The sequence below is a fragment of the Augochlora pura genome, chromosome 7, assembly GCF_028453695.1.
Source record: "Augochlora pura isolate Apur16 chromosome 7, APUR_v2.2.1, whole genome shotgun sequence".
NCBI classification, from domain to species: Eukaryota; Metazoa; Arthropoda; class Insecta; order Hymenoptera; family Halictidae; genus Augochlora; species Augochlora pura.
The window spans coordinates 18746412-18770886 of record NC_135778.1 but is presented as its reverse complement, the minus strand read 5'-3'; the positions used below and the strand labels follow the sequence as shown (position 1 = coordinate 18770886).

At 32.2% G+C, this 24475-nt stretch overlaps 2 protein-coding genes across 2 annotated transcripts in view; one reads left to right on the top strand and one right to left on the bottom strand.

The window, feature by feature from the left end:
* The first annotated feature begins 391 nt into the window (after positions 1-391).
* Positions 392-19664, top strand: LOC144472340 (sodium/potassium-transporting ATPase subunit beta-2). The gene is made up of 7 exons (XM_078185323.1): positions 392-861; positions 12068-12208; positions 14568-14684; positions 14923-15104; positions 15793-15894; positions 16314-16485; positions 17825-19664. Exons 1-7 carry the CDS (start codon positions 708-710, stop codon positions 17935-17937), a joined length of 981 nt encoding a protein of 326 aa, XP_078041449.1. The 5' UTR covers positions 392-707; the 3' UTR covers positions 17938-19664.
* An 807-nt stretch (positions 19665-20471) lies between these two features.
* The window catches only part of LOC144472342 (sodium/potassium-transporting ATPase subunit beta-2), an 11843-nt gene continuing 7839 nt past the window's right edge, over positions 20472-24475 (bottom strand). The window contains 4 exon segments of the mRNA XM_078185325.1: positions 20472-21773; positions 22200-22479; positions 22727-22908; positions 24141-24344. Of these exon segments, the coding sequence (XP_078041451.1) occupies positions 21670-21773; positions 22200-22479; positions 22727-22908; positions 24141-24344 (770 nt within the window). The 3' untranslated portion in view covers positions 20472-21669.

Genomic DNA, 24475 nt, shown 5'->3' with positions numbered 1-24475 from the left:
CTTTTAAATGTGCCCAAGGTCAAGCGACGCTACAATGACATGTGCACATGCACGTTCCGGGGAAAGATGTTCCACAGAACGATGAACTTTGCAACATATTCCAAGGTTATCAGGATCAGCGAGATGAATTACCACGGCAACGTCGCAAACTTCTCTAATAACCGACAACATCGGAAAACCGGTAAACTCTGTTGTCAATATTTTTGCAGTGAACGCACTGTTCAATTTCGAGAGATGGCGCTTGGGTTACCGCACCTTGAATAGCATCGGTAATACAGAACGGCGAGTCTAAAAGTCATACGGAACGAGAAGTCGGCGCGGGTCCTAAGTCTCTGTGACCAGAGTATGTGTACAATTTTCCCACCACCGTCACTGGATCGGTAGCCGCAGTCGATCGCGGTCTCGGCTCCGAGCATGATTGTTCGCGCTTGATCGCTCCGTTCTGCCTTCTTTTAGCACCGGGTTTCGGCCGCTCGTCTAATTCAGGAAGCTGGTTGGTAGCTTCGTGAAGGATCGCGAGCCTGAACTTCGTCGTTCGATGTCGTCGTATTAAACCACATGTCGCCGAAACCGTCTCACACGGGAACTATTTAATTACGCCGATTCGAAAGACCGTCCCACCGGCGCGCTAAAGAAACAAGAGGACAGTGTTTGAGATAAGTGACAGAGAACCGCGTGCGACAGAAATTGTGTGTTGAGTCGCCACGATGAGCGGAACCAGCAAGAAGAAGCTGCACACGGGCCCCAATGAGTTTGATTATAATAGAATACCGGAGCCGAAAACGAATTGGCAGGCGTTCAAAGATTACATTCACAACCCTGACGAGGGCACTTACTGCGGCCACACGGGAAAGAAATGGGGTAATGACTTTTTCACTTTCAAATTATACCTTAACCGGTTAGCTGTTTTACTACTTCTTCGAAAGGTGACTACCTAAAACGTGTTGCACATAAGAGAACAACTATTTATTTACGTTATTTACAGGTTTTTGACTGTTTATATTGAACGTCAATTTATGTTTTACACGCAACTAGCATATTCATCGTAGCACAGATATTTATCTCATGTTCTTTGTGATAAATATATTCGACAAAAAGAGCTAACTTGTTATCACATTCAGTGTTCCGTCGGTCGTATATAGATAATATTAATGTTTCACTGCTTTTTAAAACTCTCTTATATTGTGACATAGCCTAACAAAATGAACAACAGAGTTAAAATACCTTTCACTATGACAAGTAACTAACGGATTTTTATGCGGAATGAAAATAATCTTCAGCGATTGCTGCAAATACAAGTCAAGAAGAGATTCCTTTCTGTTTTTAATAACTACATCAAGTTGAAAATATTTTCATTACTTGAGATTACGCCCACTCCTTTTCATTAAAAATGCATGAAATCCATAATTTAATGATAATAATTCAACTTTCTGGTTTCAGTTTCATACAGCCGGTAAAAATGATCAGTTTCACATTTGTTTTGATGTTACTGGAATTATAAAGACTCTTTCATAGGAAATGATTGAATCAATTTCTTAATCGAAGCATACATTATAAAAAAAAAACGTAGAATAGTATAAATAAAACACACTTTACATTGGTTTTATGGGAATTTTTTGTTCCTTATATTTGGAATTGTTAATTCGCGACAACGATGCATTTGCTGATACCACTCGTTTAGAGAAAATTACGGATAACACTAATAAACCATATAGACAACAGAACATTACAGATTTTGCATTCAAAATTCATCTTTGCGCAAATCATATTCGCGGTTTTTATTTACCCATTTGCAAATAAAATTCACTGATTTGGTAAGTCTAGGTAAGGACAATGTATTGTGTTGGGGAATAAGTTCGCAGCGTTTTTACATTTTCTTTTATTTTGCAACGATTTGTTGCTGTTTGACAAAGTGTATAATATTCATTCGATAGAGCTGTTTCTGCTCTACAAAACTGTGTTAATCCATTATTTACTATTTATTATTTTTTTTATTATGTGAAAGTAATAAATAAATAAAGGAATAATGTAATTTCCGTCCTTGTTCCCCAACCCAATGTTACGAGTCCATCTCGTTGTTCTCTTTGTATAAGTTAAGAACGAGACAAGAAAAATTGTCTCGGAGCAGCAAGTTAGCAAGCAACGAGTAGATCAGCTTTCGAACAGGGCGTCTTTCAGACCGATGGTTTCTTGACATCGAGATAGGTGTACGAGACGTCGTTGAACGTCTAAATCAAGTATCAAGAATTAAATTTTCCTTGACTTTGCTGCATGCTAACGGAACGTGTTTACGGTACCGAGTCTCTTCCGTGCAACACTTGTCGAACTATCCGCTAGAATTAGAATTACGTTCATTGGAAGTCGTAAAATGACGCAGTTTTGGCAGCTGCGGAATGAAAGGGCACCGGAAATAAATATCGGCTGCGTTAAATAGCGTTAAACAGAGGTAATAGAATCTCCGCGCGAGGGTTACAGTGTTGTGCATGATTTAAAGACGTCCCGGAGACGATTCAGTTCCGACGACTTAATTGTTATCAATAACGTGAGTTAATGTACTCGTAAGAAACCCAAGAGTTTTTGTTACATTTTTAAATAACCACTCTGACAAATTATAACATTGTTTTTACCGACCTTTTGCTTTTACCTATATTTACGGAATTCATTATATCATCATTAGTAAATGTCTCATTGCTTAAACGTTTCAGGAATTTCTTTATGTTATTGTGTTAATATTCTTATAATTTAACTCTGATTGGTGTTCATTAGTATCTATTTAAAAGGATCGATTCTTTTCTTCAAATTAAATGGGAATTTAATTATCTAATTATGAACCTATGCCTGAACAAGATTTCTTCAAACGTGTGTCTCAATAATTAAAATGTTTTGTCCCAGTAATTAAGCGCAACTACGAAAATGTAGAAAACCAGTAAATAATGCATGCTGTATCGTGAAAAAGTTATCTATTTATTCTTTTATCCATTCCTTTCGACATATTTTGAAATTTCTTTTAAACGAATTATTTATTTACATCGTTTTTCTGAATTACTAGTCGACACTGACATTGCTTAAAGATAGCTTAGCTTTCCAAGGTTAAAATCGAGTCACCGTTCCCACTGAACTTAACTTAACCCTTTGCACTCCTCGCTATCATGGATGTTACCTACCAGCGCTTATGAACATTTATATTATTATACATATAGTATACGTTTTATATACATTATATATAATATTATTATAATAATATTCGATTTATATCAATTTGTAGACATTGAGAAATAGTTGAAAATCGCTAATAAACTTTAATGTTTAGTCATGTACTATAATTACGACGTTCCCTGAGAGGAGACAACAGCTTAGCCATAATACATTTGATTCTATGGCAATAACATGCTCAAATTGGGTTAATAACCCTCGCAGTGTTACTGCATCATGAGGTACAATCACTATCTATACTCTGTTTCTCTAATCTAATCGCCAGAATTTCGACTCCAAGATGAAGAAAACCATTAATAGATTACCGTATCAACAAGCATGAGATTTTATATGAAACTGTCAAACTATACCAACTCAAATCTCTAGCATATTATTTGTTGTTTCTAAAACATCTTGTCGTATGCACGTTAAGCGCCACGTGGGTCCCTAGGGACCGACGCTAGACTTTCCGTTCAGGCGGCGTCAGTCATCGGTGACTGACGCTTCGCATTACTGTACCACGATACCAGCGCGCGCGGCCTGACGGGGAAGTCGTTATAAAATCGCGTGGCCCTTAACGTGTTAAATAAATTTTGTTGATTCATAAACTAGAAATTATTATTTAAAATGTAGCGTAACAGTTTCGAAAAATTTTATTAATCGTTCAAATGACCGCAATTTGAAATAAAATTTATTCTGGCAAAAGCAAGGTGACCTTAACACAACGCTTGAATCGCTTGCCTACGAGATTTCTTGCAACTTAAATTTTAAGAGGTCTACGTACTTGCAAAATTGCATATTAACGAAATTAAAAGTGCGAGTGTTTTTCGACGACTCGTGTATTTTGAATATTTAACACAAATATCTCTACCGTAATTCAACTGAATTGTTTCGAGTATTCAAATTTATGGAAATGAAAATAGTGTTTGTAATGGAAACAACGTTCTTCCTCTAAGAAAATATGGAATAGATTATGTACGTAAGAAGCGTGTGTCGTTCTCACATGCATAATTAACTGAACACATAAAGGACCGCATTATCGATACTGTTGTCTACAATGTTTTCTTTTTGTAACTCATTTTTTTTTGTTATTCCGTGAAAGGCGTAATTACACCTTCGAATAGCTTCAAGAACAAGATGGTATTAAAAAACGATTATGGTTACATGACAATAGTTTAACAAATTTTACTCGAAATTACAATATCCTCTAACTTCTTTTTTTATTTAGTCTCAAATTTGCTATAGTTTTAGATAACACTGTAGCTTTACTTTTCTTCTACCAACTCACAAATATAATTGTTGAGACATTTATACGATTAAGAAATTGTAATTAACAATTTACAATTTATTAAAAATAGTTTTAACGACATCCTTAGATTGTTACTTTTATGGAGGCCTTATTGTTTCGAATTCTTTAATTTATTTATAATTAAACATTCTTCTCATTCATTGTTATTGAATCAAGATGGTTATTAATTTAAAAAAAGTTATTGTTAAATTCATGAACTGTGATTTAATAAAGAAACTCGATAGCAGAGACTGAATATTTAAGCTTTAAATATTCAATATTGATTGCATTTTTATATACAATTCCGATTTTAATGTAAATCTTTGTCATTTATAGTAAAAATTAGCGGTTGGATTTTAAAACGGTAAAAATATTAAAAGAATTAAAAAATGTCAGGGTATTGTTTTCAAACCGCTGAAAATATTTAAGAAAAACAGAGTTTTCCATTTAATGGAAATTTCCATTCGATTTAATTTCCTCTTTCTTGCGACCAACGCAAAAAGTTCCTATATTGCCTAAAAATCCGCAATCTCGTCATCAGTGTTGAATTAGAATAGAGTTAAATAGAAATTAGCTAACTACAAGTAATATCATTCTGTAATTCCGGGATTTCGATATTGATGTTTATATTCATTCAGAATAAAATAATCTGATAAAAATAATAACAACTTTCTATACAATAATTGAACTGCGTGTCTTTATATAAAATAAAAATGTTGTAAATCAATTACAAAAAACATTTTTAAATAAAAATGAATTACTGCCTTTAAGAATTTTAACGACTTAAAGAGAATGTGAAATCGTTTTTTTTATCCAACGTCTTGCAATCTAACAATAATAACTAAAAATTTTCATGTGACAAAAATGCATATAGTACAGTCATGATTTACGTAACTATTGTAAAGATGTCTATGATAAATTTTGATCGGATTTGTTTTTCTCGCGAAGCCAGTAAGAAAACAAAGAAGCGAGGAAGGGAATAGAAGAAGAGGATCTGTCAGGGCGGAAGCAACTGTCTTCATTAATTGATATTGATAAGCCGAATCGTGTTCAAACGAAGGGCGCCAGATCTTAAATCAGTATAACAGAGACACGAAGATAACGATAATAATTGTCATTATCGTTGTTATTTACTAGATATATGTATATATATATTTAATTATTTATTATAAGAACAGAATATTATAATCGTGAACATGGCGGAGACGAAGGTGAACACAGAGAACAGAAGAGAAAGAACAAACGAAAGGCGCGGCGCCTATGCGAAGAGTGGCGCGTCCTTATTGCTAGATAACATTAAGAATTATCTTCAACAATTATTATACTGCTTCTCTTTCCATGTTGTTTAGAACGCGCGTGATCCGGCTCAATGTTTAGAGCTAGATTAATTTGTTGCTGGTTCGATGAGCACGCTCTGCTATTGAATTTATTTGCTTTATTTTATCAAGTAATTAATACTTATTTAAAACAGTAGTTATTTAAAAGGTATGCTGAGGCCGTCACAAATAGCCGTACAAATGTTTTGAGAGTCTGTGCGAGTCCCTGCTCCTCTTCGTTCCTGAGCGTCGTCGGGTATCTCTCCTCGTCACTCTGATCGCGTTTCTGGCGTATCTTATTGGTATCTGTAGTTTATCTTTTTACACTTCGTGGCTGTTCGTGTTCCACAAAGACTCCCATCCCCCCTTTTCCGTACGAGGCGAACATCTGTCAGCCAATACGAAATTAGTTGCAAAAGACCAAGCACCGCCCTTCGGAATGTTGTTTCCGAAGGTCGATGACTTGGGTGTTTCCCCAAATTCGCTAGCTGCACAGAGTCGCTTTTACATACGGTAATATCCACGATACACGGAGTTTACTATACGTTAAAATGGCTATTGAATGTGACACATTCATGACGAAACCACGCATCATAACTTTCTTATCTATCCGGTCCTTGGAACCATGACACTGTAACACATTTCGCCACCTCGTGTATAACGAACCCGCACAACATAACTTCTTCATCTATCCATGACACCCGATAATCTCATCCTTCGACCCATGACGCACCCGACCGATTTCTGTAACTGAAACCATATTTATAAAATAATTTTTATAATTCAAATCGTATTTATAAAATCATATTTTATTAAAAATAGATATTTTCTTAAATTTAAACGGTATTTTTCAATTCAAAGAACCGCTATTTTCCAAAAATTAAAATTTATAAAATTGACTGCAGCAAACTATTGTTTTCTTTGCTTTCCCTGAACAAATCGTTTATTCTATTTAAATTATAATTGCTTTTTTTTTTAAGTAAAATATGGATTTGCATGCCGTAGTATAATAATGAAATATAAAATTCTTAACACCGTTTCACTTCGTAGCAAAAGTTATGCAACGCTCTGCACGTTATCATAGATTTGTAGCAGTGTGAAATAGAATTTCCTTCGTAGATGTGACCGTTAAAAGTAATTGAGCATCCGGTATCAGTAAATTTTCATGCAGCTGGCATGCGATAAGTTGAAACTATGCGCGAAGAAAAAAAAAAGGAAGTGACTTTAACTGCTGAAATTACTGTAAATCTGCGGACAAAATAAATATGCACGCTCGGGCAGACGCGCTAACATGAAAAACAACGCCTCAATGCCCTTGACAATCGAACATAGTGATCATAAGAGGAAGTTGTCGTTTAATAAACTACAAATCGCTATATCTTTGCGTGTGCGTTTTTTCCCAATAGCGTTCGTACATTTTGTCGACGCGTTTCCCATTTTAGAAACGCGAGATGGATAAAATGGTTTGCCTGAACTTCTGAAACCGCAGTTTATACACGCAGATACAGTCAGTCCCATAATTATTCCTATCCTCATTGCGTATTAGAGAAATTTGTTGAAATCAACGGACGCATGTACAATTTTGCAATGGACTATTAAATAAGATAGTAAAAAGTTTATTGCAAAATTTTACATGCAACTCTTGATTTCAGCAGATTTCTATTATAAGCAATGAGGGTACGAATACTTATGGGATTGGCTGTACATTAGCATAAACTATCTACCACAATTTGTCATTTTTCTCGTGCGAATTGTTCGAATAATTCTAGATTTTCTCGTCATTGGCGGATAATTTTTATGGAGCAAATTATTGGCTTGCCCTTCTGTTGTTTTCTTGCTTTCGTCTCGTTCTCGGCTCGGTTTCCGTTTCTTCAGTTTTATTGCACATCCGCAGACATTCAATTATACTGCTACATCAGTTGATAATGAATATCCAATACATACTTCTTAGTTCAAATCTTCTTATTCTGTGCTCCATAGCACTCTTTCTGTTGGTTTATACCCTCAGGTTGGCACTAGTGTTGGACATTATGCTAATAAAATTTTATTCGGCAAACATTTCGAATATTTCTCGAATAAAATTTTATTCGACCAGCACCTCGAATAAATTTTTCGAATAAAATATTAATCGACCAGTGTGTCGTATAAATTTTTCGAATAAAATTTTATAATTATATAATTATTATATATTATTGTATATAATACATTATTCGAAGAATGTATTTGAATAAATTCTACGAACAAAATATTGTTGGTATATGGTTGGTACATACGAAATGTTCAATTATTTTTTAAAATAATAAGTAAACTGCGGATTTTTGGCAAAATTGAAATTATCTGCATTTATAGTAATAAATATAGTTATAGGAACTGTGTAGATATTTATATCTTTTTTAAACAATTTTAATGAGGTGAAAAATACACAGTAGAATTTTTAAATTCTTTATATGTGCTTCCTGTTTTGTATTCAATTGACTCGCTCTTTTACCACAAATACATAAAATCCGCAGTCTACTAATAAGAACTGCAGTTATCTCTTTATTCGTCTTCTTAACTATCGTTATTAATCTTATCCCAATGTTTCTCACAAATTCTTGCAAATATTCATTATCCGCGACCACTTCCATTATTATAAAGTGTGCTCTGGAATTTCGAAGAAAATGTTCATTATCAGATAAAGTTGTCCGCGATGGCAGCTTGTAACACGTTACGATAAGCTACATTGCGTGTCTTTACAAACCACTTATCAGTTTACTATATCATTCACGTGTGATATTTTGCTTGCAATCAGTTTTTTATCCGAGTTTATTCATGACGGTTTCAAAATTTCGAGTCTCGATAGTGTTCATGTTACTTCCTACTGAACGAAAATAATGTTATCGTGATCATCATTTATAGTGTGTGAGTACTCGCCACTACATGCAATCGGACATAAAAATTGAATGAAAATAAAAATGATCTTTACTAGGCGAATATTTTATATGTGTTTGATTATTATTAAATGTGTTGGAGTTTCTTTGTTATTATTACATTGTGGATAGTTATTCAAGTTATAGCAATAATATATTTTGGAAATGTGAGGAAATTTATAAATGAACAAGGTCTAGTAACATTTTTATTTTCTTCTTACAACGAGTAATTTTTTAATTGACAAAGAAAGTTTTTCTTCCATTTTGATTCTTGTAAAATGTTCTATAAAAATTCTTGTATAAATGATAACAGGACTTTATTGTGGACTAGCAACGTCAAAATTATAATTAGCATTCCAGTACTGTTTGGAATGGCCATCATAGCGTACGCTACTCTTGAAAATGAAACTATATTTAACTCTGACTTTGGCTCGGTGCCCAGTCTCTAAATATTTTCCGTTCAATCGACAAAACGGTGAAAATTTTCGAAACTATGTGTCTTCTTAATTAGCGGTTCCCCGCTAAAACTTCGATCGTAGTTCTTAAGTCGTTCAAAACATATAAGCTGTGCCACAAAAATTTACGATTTATATTTTGACGGTTTTTATTTTATATACAATTATATTTTTACGCAAATACGAATAAAAATATTGATAAAATATAGAAGCAAGTATAAAACTCAAACAACGAATGCTCAATTCTCATTTACATCAATTTCTTCTCTCACAATTTTCAGTTTCTTGGGAATTTATAATTTCATCAAAAATGTTAACGAACGTATAAGTTAATAAATAAAGACGGTTACAGAAAAGTTGTGCAAATACTTTGGAAATTATTCAGAGAAAATCGTTGTGTTGATACAAAAATATAATATTAAAATAATATTTTCAATCTATGTAACATTTATATTGTTAACAGAAATTAAGTTGCTCATATAAAATTAAAAGAAGTGTTTGTTTTTAATAAGTTTTCGGATAATACATAACCTGACATAACTCCCCATTTGTACTGGCTGCGTGTCTCATGTAACATGTTTTCACACAACACGGCATCTTCTAAGGACCTAACCTATCATGTTACAGGAGGATTGATTGTAATCCACTTTGATCGTACATTAAAGTAATATAATGTGACTATCTCGATTCTTTTCGCTTTATTTTTAAACCTCACAATCCTTCTTTAATTTCGATTCGATCGCTTATCTTTTCGACTTAAGATCATTTCGAAGTTGCGATGTGGTACATTGTCAAACGTGCTTCAGCCGTGACCTAACAAACTTAAATAAAAGTAACAGGTTACTTCCTTTAAGAAAAATAAATCTTACAGTTTGTTAGTGTCTGGATTTTATTGTGGATGTTACGAGCCGAGGGCTAAGGCAGTCGTGCGTGACCGAGGTTTCGTTTAATGGTAGAATTGGGGGTATAAGGATTAAACAATTGCGGACGAGCCGACGTCTGTTTCACCGTCAGGACCCACAGGAAGGCAACTCGTAGATGAGCCGACTTCTGTTTCACCGTCGGGGCCTACAAGCCGGAATAAGGATTAAGGAATAAAGAATATTTAGCCTCGTAACTCTTTAAATTGGTGTACCTCGAGCGGCAAAGGTACACCGTGATGGATATGATACTAGCTACTGGACGAAATGGAATTTGGATTGAAATGAATTTAACTCTAGGTTAAATATAAAAATGACAGAATATATTACAGAAAGAAAACTGTTACAATTGTAGATGTGTAATCGCGGTACCTAAGTCCCGTGCTCTCGGTTTTGACGCACTGAGAAATGCGGGGATTCGTACAGCCTGACAGTTTTAACGAGAACGATACGTAGTCTATAGCCTGCCGACTTTGGTTGCGTACTGCCCGCTGAGGGATGAAAACGTGGCCCTTTTATACCCCGAAATTCGGTGGAAATCTGGGGGTAGGAATGCGTCTACGTGGTTTTTTGTGGAGTTTGATGCGTGGGAAACCGCGACGCTCGGGGCCTTCTGTTTATTGAAGACGCTCGGCGCCTCCTGTTTATTTAAAACGCGGCGGTCGCCGCCTAATGAGTCGCTGTAGGGGAGATTAGAATTTTCTGGGAATGGAATGTTTGAAAAATGCACGGTACGGCCGGGTTTATACGTAACATGGAATACGCGAAATTAAGTAATTAAAAAGAATGAATATCTAAACTTAACGTGACTACTTATACAGGGTGGAGCAATAGTTTCGAAGATATTTGAGGTGGCAATAGTTATTGACCCACCCTATATGTACTAATATTACTAATATTACGGACAAGATCAAACCACGTGTTGCGCGTACGACTGCTGGCTCAAGAAGAGGGAAGAATTGCATTTAGGGAACAAAAGACTCGCAACAACTCATCAACGCACGCGCATTCTAATTATACAACGACATGGGCCAGTACTACCAAAAAATAACTAGATGGAGGTGATTAGTCTAGAAATTAACCTATTTCGAACAGTAAGATTTCAGAAATACAAGCTTCCGATGTCCTTGGCAAACACTTCTCATCGATGCGTCAATAGCTTGACAAACTCTAGTAAAACTGTTATAAGTAACAGCGTTATGCGAGACATTTAACACTGAAAAAGAAAAAGGAATAATGGAGGTCATTGGAAAAATGCTTAGCTGACTTTAAATTTCAATTAATTGACAATCGCGACCACGATACAATTCAGTTTTTTACTTACTCGTGAATTTCTTGAGATTAATACAATTGTAATTAGTGATATAAGACAACAATTGTTTTCTAAGTTACATCTGATTACCAATTAGGCGAAATAGATTCTGAAATAGTACGATTTCTTTCCTGATTTCAAATTGTATGTGTATGATATTTTACAAAACACTTTATATTTAATAGCAAACAATTTTGAACTTTTTTGTCTTCATCCAAACTACAATTTATTTTCCAGAAGCGAAAAAATAGCGTAACAAAATTATACTGAATACATTCCTAAACCTAAAAAGTCTGCTTAGAAACATGATTTTTTTGTTTTCTATTTTATTTAGCGTTATAATTAAATTGCGAATTTTTATGCAAAATGAAAATTATCTAAACTAACTATAAGAAGCTAGATGAGCTAGTTGTTTTTCCTCTTTTAATAAATTAAACAAGTGCACATAATATAAAAACATTCATAAATTCTTCTGACGTTCTTACGCTTTTGTATTCAACCTAGTCATCTTTTATTTAAAAATGCATAAAAAATGGAATTCGATAATAATATTCATTATAGTTAGTCAAATGTTGTGTTAGTGCTTTTTTTAAAAATAAATATTGACTCATAGACTGTAATATGAGAAGAGAACGATTTTACTGATACGTGCTTTTTACCTTGTTCTATTTTTAGCTATAACTGGAACATTCTACTTCTGCTTCTTCATGGTGCTGGCTCTGCTTTTCGCAGTTTGTATGAAGGGTTTGATGGCCACATTAAATATTGAAAAACCAAGATGGATCCTCGAAGAAAGTCTTATTGGGACTAATCCAGGTAACGCCAGTCGTCATATTTCTTTTATATTTTTTTTTAATCTATTTTTAATACGTTCTTAATATATTGTTATGGACTGTGTCAGGTCTGGACTATATAGTCCAGATCTGGCACCAAGCGATTACCGTGTTTATCTTGCATCGCAAAACTTCCTTAGTGATAAGAAATTCACAGCGAGAGAAGGTTGTAAAAGTTACCTTTTCCTTTGCGAAAGTGCTATCCGCGGTTTTGTTAACGAGTTATTAATTTTAAAAAAGAGTAGCGAATAAGAGGCAAGCACGCGATAATTTAACCTGCTGCCACACGCGCGAGCCCCTATCTCACTCTGGGCCGCGACGGAAGGAGAAGGCTGCGCTCAGACTTTGAGCCGCGTTCGAAGTAACGAACAAGGATTTTGTAAATTTTCTATTAATTTCAAAAATTTCACAAGTATTATTAATGAAAAATTCACCTATTCAGTTGTAAATGTTGTAATCCAGAAGTTGCAGTTCGTGTATGTAAAACGCCATAGATTACACTAACGTTCACTATCACTGCACTATTATTCCACACTGATCACGTATTATGCCTGATACGGAACTCCGTATTTATAATAATTTTGATACACCCTGTATACTGTACATACAAAACCATTTGTCAAAATTTTATTTCTAAAGATACAGTGCAATTTTAACCCCCTGACGTACCATTTTCTTCTGTTTTCTTCAGTTACTGCGATTAGGAATTTTTCAGTTCGTATAATTTCTTAAAAGAGGCAGAACATTGATGTTTATTCGATGCCTGAATATACTTAAATGCTTAAATATTAATAACAAGGGATTAGAATTTTTTTCTAACTTTGAAGAACAGACCAATATCCATACTTAATAATTTATTACTACCAATTTCCATCACGAGTCGGACTCTTCAAAATACGGTAAAGGATTAATAAACAATAGCATTTGTTAATTTATTTAAATTCTTCTAGGTACATCATACTGTATTAAAACTATGTTAATAGTAACTTGTGAATACACTCTTCTTTGTTCGTATAATTTTCTAATTGTAAACAAAAAGGTAAGAAAGCCAGGTATATTCATAATAGCCAAGTATAAACATAATATACAATTATTGCTGTGTGTGCAATTACGTGCATAGTGATATTAAACATATTAAATCAGGGCTACTTTATGGTCGTTACTATACTGCGGATTTTTATACATTTATGACAACAATAATAATGTTGAACACAGAATAATGAAAACATCATAAAAGTATAGAATGTTATTAAGTAATTATGATTATTGAAATAAAAAACACATTGCTATTCGATTCAAGTTTCGTGAAATTATTGAAGATTATTTATGTATTAAAAAAATATCCACAGCTTATTTAATACAAAAGCTTTCCATTTTCTGCAAATGACAGAATAAAATTTTAATTATAAAATTCTTGCAGTTCTTTCGTGAACATTTTCGAAGATTAGCTCAAAATAATATAGTATATTACATAGCATATAAGAGAGAATTTTTTTAAATATTATGCATACTTATCGTCATTATTATATTCGTTGTCGATAAAATAACATGCTAATGTAACTAAATATTTCATTGTAAATGCCAAAACACGAATATTTGAAGCCAATTTTGAATTGGATTTGCTTTATGATTGAATCAATGTGTTTTGAGAAAAAGATACATTTACATCATTATTAGAAGTACACAAATTAATTACTAATTGAATATACTATACAGCTACATATTACGATATCGTATCAACGTAAAATTTTCCATTTTATACAGGTTCAATCGTATTCTGTAAATAAATAATTCTCGACTGCAAGTTCATTGAACTAAACAATTTCTGGATCTTTAACAAATTAGATCCTGAATGAATAAAATAAATTAATCAATCTTTGAACCTTAAACCATGAAAGTGATTCAAATGACACACGAACAATCATGAGGTTCGCGCTAAAGAACTAAATGGAACAGGTTAAAAATATATTCCTACAAGCTGTGCTCGAGAATAGTGTCGGTCTGGAGGTTTTGTTTACTGCAAACAGGCTATAAATACATTTTTTCTGCACCTGTTGTAATCTTTCTTCTGTTAACAATTGTATTAAGTTGAAACGAATCTAACTATATCCTTAAAATTCTTCTAATGTCTTTGTAACTTTTTATTTAAATACTACTCAGTTTTGAAAGTATTCTTTGCCTGAATAAAGAAGAAAGTATTTTAAATCGAGAAATTATATTATTCTTATAATATAAATTATATTATTGTTAATGTATGTATTTCATATTGAATGACTTTATATGCTGAAATGAACGTTTTCGTTCATTTTTACTGTACTTTATATTTGATTTTCTGTGAACAGGTCTCGGTTTCCGGCCAATCTCAGACAATCCAGAAGAAAGATCGTTGATCTGGTACAGTTCGTCGGATCCAACATCGATACAGAAGTGGACATGCTTGTTGGACAAATTTTTGGAAGGTAGACGAATATATGTCTTATCAATAGATCACGAATTTATAGGTTTTTAATAAGTCAGAGCACTTACTTTAATTTCTACAAACATAAGTGTTATTTACATAATTTGTATAGCTTTATTGTTAATTGATATTAAATGAACTAGTGCTTAATTTTGACTTCGCAAAAATATTCCAGTTCTATTACTCATTATGATCGATTATAGCATCGTTTTAACACCTACAATATTGATTCTTTGCAGAGTATGTTAACTCCTCTATGTTGCCAAACGGTGGCAGAAATCAACAGATGTGTAATTACGATGCTCCGGTGAAGCCTGGACATGTTTGCGCAGTCGAAGTGAACAATTGGGGGCCCTGTTCTCCTGCTGCAAAATACAGCTTCAATAATTCGGCTCCTTGTGTTTTCATTAAACTTAATAGGGTATGTTATATTAATTCTGCTAATTAAATTAACGAATGTTAATGACTATTATCAGACGGTATAGAACATAAGCAGAGCTGGAATAAAGAATGAAATGAAACCAGTGACAACAAGTTTTTATAATATTTATATATTCAAAAATTAATATTAAGTAAAAGATTTGATTATATTAATATAGTATAATATTATATATATATAATATTGCATTCATCTAATTAGTACATGTATAATTATGCATAATATCAATGCAACTTCTTAATGTAGAGTTACTGTTAGTGTATATATAATAATACATTTTACTTATATGATCACAGCGATAATAGAATAAAATGAAATACACATTAAGTATTAAGTAAATGTAATCGAAATTACATCGTGTTTAATCTTGTTTTAATCAGAAATATTTGTACAATATGTTAAAAAAATCAGTTTTAAGTTGGTAAAATAAAAAAGGTAGGTCATTGTATTATGAATCTTTTCCGCAAAATTCGAGTCAAAGGAGCAGCGCAAAATTTAGACACTCAACGAGAATTTACTGTAACAATACTACGATCCTAATTGGTTCAAATTATTGCTACTTTATCGTAGTTTTCACAGTCTGCCATTACGTATTCTTCCTTGCAATTGCGTTAACGAAACGTTTTCTTTATCTGGAGCAGGAATTAATAGGCGAATACTTGATTTATAGATATACGGTTGGAAACCACAGTATTACAACGACACTGCAAACTTGCCAGAAGATATGCCGCAAAATCTGGTGGACCACATCAAGTCCGTTAATGGTTCAGCGGTTGGTAAATTGCTTCAATCATAGTATTGAATCACCATGAGACGACACTAATTTTGATTTTAGAATTACTCCTATAAAATTCTAATTCTTCGATTTCAAATGTAACTTAATCTCCTGACTATCATGTATGTTAATTTTTAAATCGACACTAATTTTTAATTAGATTTCGAAATTCATTTTTATTGTAATATATCGGAATAAATTAAATATTACTACTACATTTATAATACAAAAGAGTTAAACTAATATTTTCTATATAATAAATTTCAACTTTAAATTTTTTTATTTCAGTAATTCAATGAGTTTAATTATTGTAGAAATTTTTAGGATCGATGCTTAACGCGTTAACAAACATTTCGATCATTTAATTTATTTCGTCTTTTTAACACGCCGAGTATAAAAATCTTTATGTGTTGCAGCTGAATACCGTGTGGATATCGTGCAAAGGTGAAAATCCTCACGACGAAGAAAGCATAGGTGAACTGAACTATTATCCCAGATCTCAAGGATTTCCGGGATATTATTACCCATACACAAACATTCCTGGCTATTTAAGCCCCGTTGTTGCTGTACATTTCTTACGACCAGCTAGTAAGTCGATTATAATATTATAAAATTTTATTATATTTATAAAATATAATATACCATTATTTGTAAAATAATGTCCCAATAACAATGTTAATCGTATATTTGAATTTGCCATTTGGAATAATCATTTGTGATAAAAATGTGTAACTTTCCGAGAATGTTTGAATTAATTAATTCATTCATTAGTTTATGTAATTTAACGTGCTTCAATAGTAACATTTGTACAGATTTGATTTTTATAGTAGTATTTTATAGAACTTGCTGAATAATAATTATTACATTGTGAAGAAATTTCTTCAATTTATTTCGAACTTAATTTTATGAAACTGTAACGAGTACATTACATATTTCCGAAAAAAAACTATAATTCTCTCTCTATAAAGTTGATGTTATATTACTCTCTATATGTATAAAGTGTATAGTTTACTAGTCGTATTATAGTTTCTTTTCGGAAATATATCCACTGCATTTTTAACTATTTTTCGAACTAATTTTGGGATCCATTTTATTAGTTCGTCTATTATTTCTGTCCCTATTTGATTCCATTTATTCAGAAAACACATCGGGAAACGATGTACGTTTAACTGAGCGAAAAGTGTGAATAAACTCAGTATAGTGCTCAATAAACAAAATGCAATAAATGGGAAAATTAATCGTAGAAATGACAAACACTTCACATGTACTTTCGAAAATATGATATCATAAAACTCGCAGAGATTACCTAAACTGAATAAAAAACTACAATTTATATTCAATAAGAAGATATCCTAATACTTTTGGAGGCAAGTGTATGTGGGGAAATCTGCTTACTCTATGCAGCCACATAAATTGCAAACCACTTTTGGTCATGACAGTGTAACGGAAATAGTTTCACAGAAACGGAAGTTGTGTATACTAAATGACATCAAAACACAAATTTCAACAGCTGTAATATCATATATATAGATTACCTGTTGCACATGTATTTAAAATATTGAATTTGTAAGGCAAAATTATAACGGTTATGTTAAGGTTATGTTAAAAAATATTTCTGATACTTACAAATAGGAATTAACCGGCATGCAACATGATATCGCACGACTCATTCCTCGATGATCGCCTAAATGTTACACGTACACATATGAAACAACAGGCACACGCACCTGGCATGCTGCGTTCTGTAATATTGTTCTTTATCGGTTTTCTATGAAAATATTGCATACAATATCAATGATCCATTAGAACTATTATGTATTTACCAAACTATATACTATCGTAACGACGATGATAAAAATGATTACCGTTCATACAACATTAATATTTTCGGTCGAAGGGAATTCTAACGTGGAAAATTACTTTCCAGGAAACAGAATAATCAACGTGATATGTCGAGCATGGGCAAATAACATCATATATCAACACAATACCAAGGAGCTGAGTGGAGCGATACGTTTCGAACTAATGATTGACGAATGACGAACAACGATAACTTATCTTTTTAAAAAATGTTCCGAAGGCAACATTATTAACTACAAAGCGGTGAAAAACGCCTACGATGGAAAATGTTCAAAGCTTTGAAAGTTATGCAAACCGTTCCATTTCGAAGACGATGATAAGGCTCGTCAGAAAAGGATCGGACAAATTCGAATTCCCAACTTCTGTCGACGCTGTAGGAGAAGTCGAGACGTATAAGAAAGTTACACTAGGAGTGTGAGTAACCGCAATTATAGGATAATTAATTCTTCGTCGCTGGGCGCCTTGAAATTTACACGACCGGTGCGGTGCTACAGTCGGTGCGACTGTAGTGCATATTGCTGTAAGAAAACTATAACCGTTGATAATTCATATAATTGGCACTTGTAAAGATTATGAATACGAAGTGGACAAAACAGCATTACGCAGAACGTTTCGAAATTCAATGGTCTGATTTTGACAGTGAATTCTACGAATTAGTTTGAAACCACAGTTTTTAATTTTACGAAAGATGAATATATTGAAAGTGCGACAAACAATTGCACTACAATTAATAATATTAATTGTTCGTAAAATAATAAAAAATTATACTGAATCTACTGTCAAATCCGATCGATGCAGAGAATAAAAACATGCGTTTGCTTTCAATAAAGAGAAAACATACAAACCTGTACTTATTACATGTATCACGAATACAACTGAATATTTTTATAAACATGTTGTTTCTAATTCAGATATATTCAAACCGTGGATAATCTATAATCATTACTATTTTTAATACCTGAATCTATTGTATTTTATCTATTGTAAACATTGATGTTATATTCTTACACTCGTGACATATCACGATAAAAAGCGAAAAACCCACAGAAACGTATAACCTCGTTATTGTTCTAATGTTGTTTACATATGCCGTGTTATGTGTATACACTTAGTATCTCATACGTATATGTATGTATATAATATTGTAATTTAGAATGTTGCCTTTTACTCGTCTCGAGTAAAGGAAGAAACTAATATTTAGCATAATCATTTGTCATCTTCATTAATTATAATTTCGAAATGTATTATTCTGTTGGTAAATTAGATGGCAAACTATCCAACATTATGAGAAAATATCATGTTTCATGTTTGAGAAAGAGTATATTACTTCTATAGTTAAATAATAAATTCCAATGAATTCAATTATTGTGAATAACTTTTGACAGCATCTTATGAAGATATTGTAATCTTAAAAACATTGCAATATTTTTCACATTTCGCTATTCATAATTTAATCGATTTCGACTTCAATATCCATGTCAGTGCTTCAAAGTTTGTTAAAATATAGCAAAAGGAACAAGAGCATAAGTAACGATTCTTGAAGGAATTGTATATTGATGAATAGTTACATTGTATCTTAATATTCATGAATGTGAATATTTTATTTGTTAGTTTAATAAGTACTGTTGCAATTCTGTCGTGGAAATTTTGAGTGGAACACGATAATTTTCAAACAAAATTTTATTAAAATAGATACAGATTGGCGTGCCATCATGTTGAAAAAATAGGGTACCAAGGATCTCAGAACGACAGCGTTAACGTAGCTGTCAGTAACATAAACAAATATGCTTCGGTGGAGCTACTTACTAAATGTATGTACTTATATTGTTATAGTGTTTCCTGTAAGAGAGTGTTGTACTATGTGTCGATAATCCTCTTGAATAAACTGAAACATTTTTCGAATTGTACAAACTCGAAATAATAATTCTATATTTCATCATCACACGTTTCGCGTCAAACAGTGTAGTTTATAGAATTATTGAAAGCATATGTTTTAAAATAATTGTTTTATAATTGTTATAAATTTGGTTTAACCAACTATACATATAAAATAAATTTAACAACTGGTTTATGAGTTTGCTTCTATCGTATATAGAAATAAAAATTCCAGAAGCCAATTTTAATAATGGATAAAATTTATAGTCCCACTAAAAATAGTAACTTTTTGATATTCTGTTCTTATTACATCGTCATTAAAATTAATATTAAACATAAAATAATACAACAAATATTGTAGTACCAAAAGCGCTGTAAAAAACAGGCAATACAAGACAATAATTTCATAATTCTCTCATCAATTTAAATGTTACTAAATATGGAAATGTTGATGAAAAACGTTTGAAGCATACTTGTATAGACTTTCTAAATTAAATAACGAAACGATAAACCAGCGTTACTGATTTTATTATGTTGTAGTAAAGAGTGTTGCAAACGAATATAATTTCTCGAATTTATTTGCCATTTTTTCTTAATTTAAATAATAATGTGTTGTATGACATCAGTGACATTGATGTTTAGTGCAATTACACATTAGAAGATTGACTTCCTTGTAATCAAATTCTGTATGTGAACCAGGTAATGTTTTGATTTTTACTTACTTGATACATTCCAATAAGTCGTTGCCTTAGATTCGAAATGTTAGTATTGTAACATTGACATTATATTTTATTGCAATTAGAGTACCTAAAACTATCTATAAAAGAAACAACATCAAGTTTGGAAAATAATGTAAGGCAGTCAGTTTTCTTTATTGAACTATAATATTTCAAATATCCTGAGATATTGTTACTATCCACAATCATACATCAATAACCTTGCATTGTTCAAATTTCCACTGTAACAGTATTTTATTTCATTTTTTTGTAAGCACTGTAATATAAATGCTGATAAATTAAACTAATCGCAGCAATAGAAGAAAATCTTCCTTTATACATTGTTTTTAATTTCACGACACTGAGATACTGAGATTTATCATTACAATACATATCTAGAAATCATTCATTAAATAATAATCGATCGATATAATAAATATAAAAGATTGTCTTTTCCATAAAATTTGACAATTGAATGTAGTAAAGTAGATGACAACAATTAGTGATTTGAAAGAATAAAATCTTATCTATAAAAATATATGTGTACACATACAATACATTTACATACATAATGTGTATATACATATATGTATATATATATAAATATATATACATATTTGTATAATATATACATTATTATCTTTGCCACGTTTAAGAGATCTATTCGTGATGGGCATTCGAAATACGGTAACAATAAATTTAACTGATGTGAATAATTTTCATGATTTAGAAAATTAAGTGACACTTTACAGGAAGTATTTAAATAGAATTCAATGTCTTTCACAATTCTAATTTAAATCGAAAATCATTTTATAAAATTGAACTCGAAGACGAGTACATCCACTTCCATTATTTTAAAAATCGTAGAAACATTGAACAATTTTTCGTAAAATATACATATATTCATATTGATAGACGATAGGTACATATGTTTACCACACAGTTCACATGACGAACAAATAGTTCTTTACATTGATCTGATCGGTTATAAATTATTTTGCTAACATTTCAGTTCATTTGCCCATTGCGATCGAATAAAAGTCTGAACACTGCATAAAAACTAATGTAAAATTTAATATTTCTCACGGTGCACAGGAAACTCCCATATAAAAAATTTGCCACTGATGCAAACTTAAAAAACCCTTCTTTTAGCTTTGTACTTAAAAAATTTCATCAACTTTGGCAGCGGTCATCGATTTCTGACGACTTCTTGATTTGATTTGAAAAGCGTCCACGTATTTCGAAGAGTCAGAAAATATGAGATTCGAGGTTAGCTTCTGTACACTAACAAGGGAGAGACCTGGTCTGATAGACAGCACTGTTAATCTATCATTAACTCCAAATGAACTGCACCTATTTTCTCATGGCGGCTGTGTTTTATGTTTTTCGCCCATGCCTTGCACTCTACGTTTATTAAAATTCCAGCTGTAACAAAATATAACTCCTAAATTAAACAGAAATTTGAGAAAAATATTCAAACAAATATTTATTTATATGAAAGAATTATGCAACTTTCTTCAAAACTGTTTCTACATTGTAAGCTTTGATTGGACTACAATTTTAGTTTGAATAGAACTTACAGAACATAACAAAGTACTGTCTTTCCAACTACTTTCTAGAATTAGATAATAGTAGAAAAAGAAATGTTGATATTTATTTATGTGATGCCACAGGTGTGCAGTACTTTATAATATTTATATTTGATACAGACATCAATGAAATATCTTTTTAACTTTTTTACATAAATACTTAACTTTTTTAATACTGGAAAATGACTTAATGAAGTATCGTTTGAAATTTAAACTAATACTTTCTTTCTCAATCCATGTTATATATAAAACTGATACTTACTACGGGGACGAACAAAATGAACAGCCACCAAGGGGCTGAGATATCCCTCAGAATTTTCGAAGGGATAGAAATAACCGGGAAAACCTCTTCGAGGTATATAATTAATTGGTCCTATATTCTCCTGGTCTGCAGGGTTTTCACCTTCACATGAGACCCAAACTGTATTAAGTTGCACAGGATTACTTCCCTTTATGCTGTTAATATGTTCCTTGAGTTCGAAAGGCATTTTGTCTGGCAACGAATCTGTATCATTGTAAAATTCTGGTTTCCAGCCATATATCTAAAAACAAATTACTACATGTTTTATTTCATTCTCCTGAAAAGCTTTAAATTAAATCTAGAACTCAATAAATGAGTTTATATAGATTGTACCAGGGAATCTTTAAAATCATTATTTACGTCACTTAATTTCTTATACAGAAATGATCAATTTTTATGTACAATAATATTTTTGCTATCTGCACTAGTTTTCAAATTATTTCGTAAAGTAATTGTCTCAGCCCTATTCAATAATTGTCAAGCCCTACCTTGTTGAGCTTGAGAAAAATACATGGAGCCGATTTGTGGTAGTTGTAGTTATTCTCTTTAGTACAGGGTTGCCAGTTTTTAACGTCGACGTCGCAAACCTTGCCAGGTGGTGGAGGTTGATTGTAGTCGCATTTGTTGATGTTAGCACCAAGACCAGGCACCGATCCCGGTGTTATGTAATCTGAAAAGTTATATTTCATTGCTTTAGTGATGGAAAAGTGACTCTTTGATAAATAATTACAGTGACAATCAGTTTTACTTACAATCACACGTAGCATAGTTTATTAGGTTATTACTATATTAAATACTTTTATCAGAAAAGCAAAGAAGAAATTGATAGCTTCAATATACATTCATCACTTAAAAAGATTACTCTAAATTGCTGTCTTCATTGTCAATGTAATTTTAGTATAATAAATGTCTACAAATTGCTAAAATACTAAACAATTTTCTGTTGAAATGTTCTACTTAAATGTAATATAGAAATTGTTTACTAGGACCTTCTCTCTTAGAATATGAACGAGTTGAAAGCATTAATAATATTTTAGCCTTAATAATATTAAGTAGAAAGACAGGCGCCTTTTTAAAATTGATCTGTCATTGTTAATACAAAGTGACAGTGTTGATACTGACTTCGTCGCTACGGCCTGATAATTTGAGGAATGTAAGCAAATGTATATCAGTTGGTAAACATAAGCTTTAGAAGGATCATAATTCCCGAGTAGAAAATGCAAGTAAAGTTGTTAAAAAATTACTTGGTTATTGCCTAGCGATTAACCTCTCCGAAATTGATCTGTGGACAAGTTGTGCAATTTACTTCGAATATTCTACTGATACTCGTCCATAAACCAAACATTTCAAAAAGCAAGCATTGAGTAAAATTGTGTTTTCTTCTTTTACTTTCAGTCTCCTTCGTCTCATTTGACATTTGGGAAAAATTGATATCGCGTAAAGTTTATTATCACGCTATGACTGTTAAACAAGGTTCGTACTGACTTCGACGTTTCAAAATAATAAAATGAATATTTGGACAGTGCGTGCAGCAAGGTGACATAAAGATCGTTGCGTAAATAATGACGTCGTACGAGCGAAGTTTACGGAAAGCGTAAATCTAAAGTTACACACGAAACATTCATAAGATTTGGTAAACGTTCCGGACGAAATTTTGTTGCAATATGAAGTTTTTAGTCATAAAATTAATAGACACTATAGATAAAGACGCAAACATATTAATTGAGATTGGATTGCTATCTGCAGTGCAAGTACTAAATGACTGAATTCTATTAGTTGCTGCAGTATACTTTCTATTAAATATGTGTGCGCGCGCGCGTGTGCAGGGTGTAACAAAGTTGTTTATACAATAGAATTCAAGAATAGTCGAAACAAATAAATACTAGATAAATAATTAATTACCTTTAAGAAAAGCTTGTAACGAATCGACCCAGTATTTGTAATTCTGGCTGTCGGTTCCCCTGTACCATATTAATGTACTCTCGACGTTCTCCAATGGCGGCGTCGGCCTGAATCCTAAACCTGTAAACGTTTATGTTGTATTAGATTTATTATTTATGTTAAATAAATTATGTATGTCGATCTCAAAGAAGTGCAAGTACCAAACTTTTTATTCTAATGAGAAATATTAGGCACATGCGCTTAAATTACTATTATTGTTTAATATATTAGGTCTACAACTAAGTTCTCGCTGTTTGCCTATAAATGGCTCCAGCAATAAGTGCTTGTCGATTTAG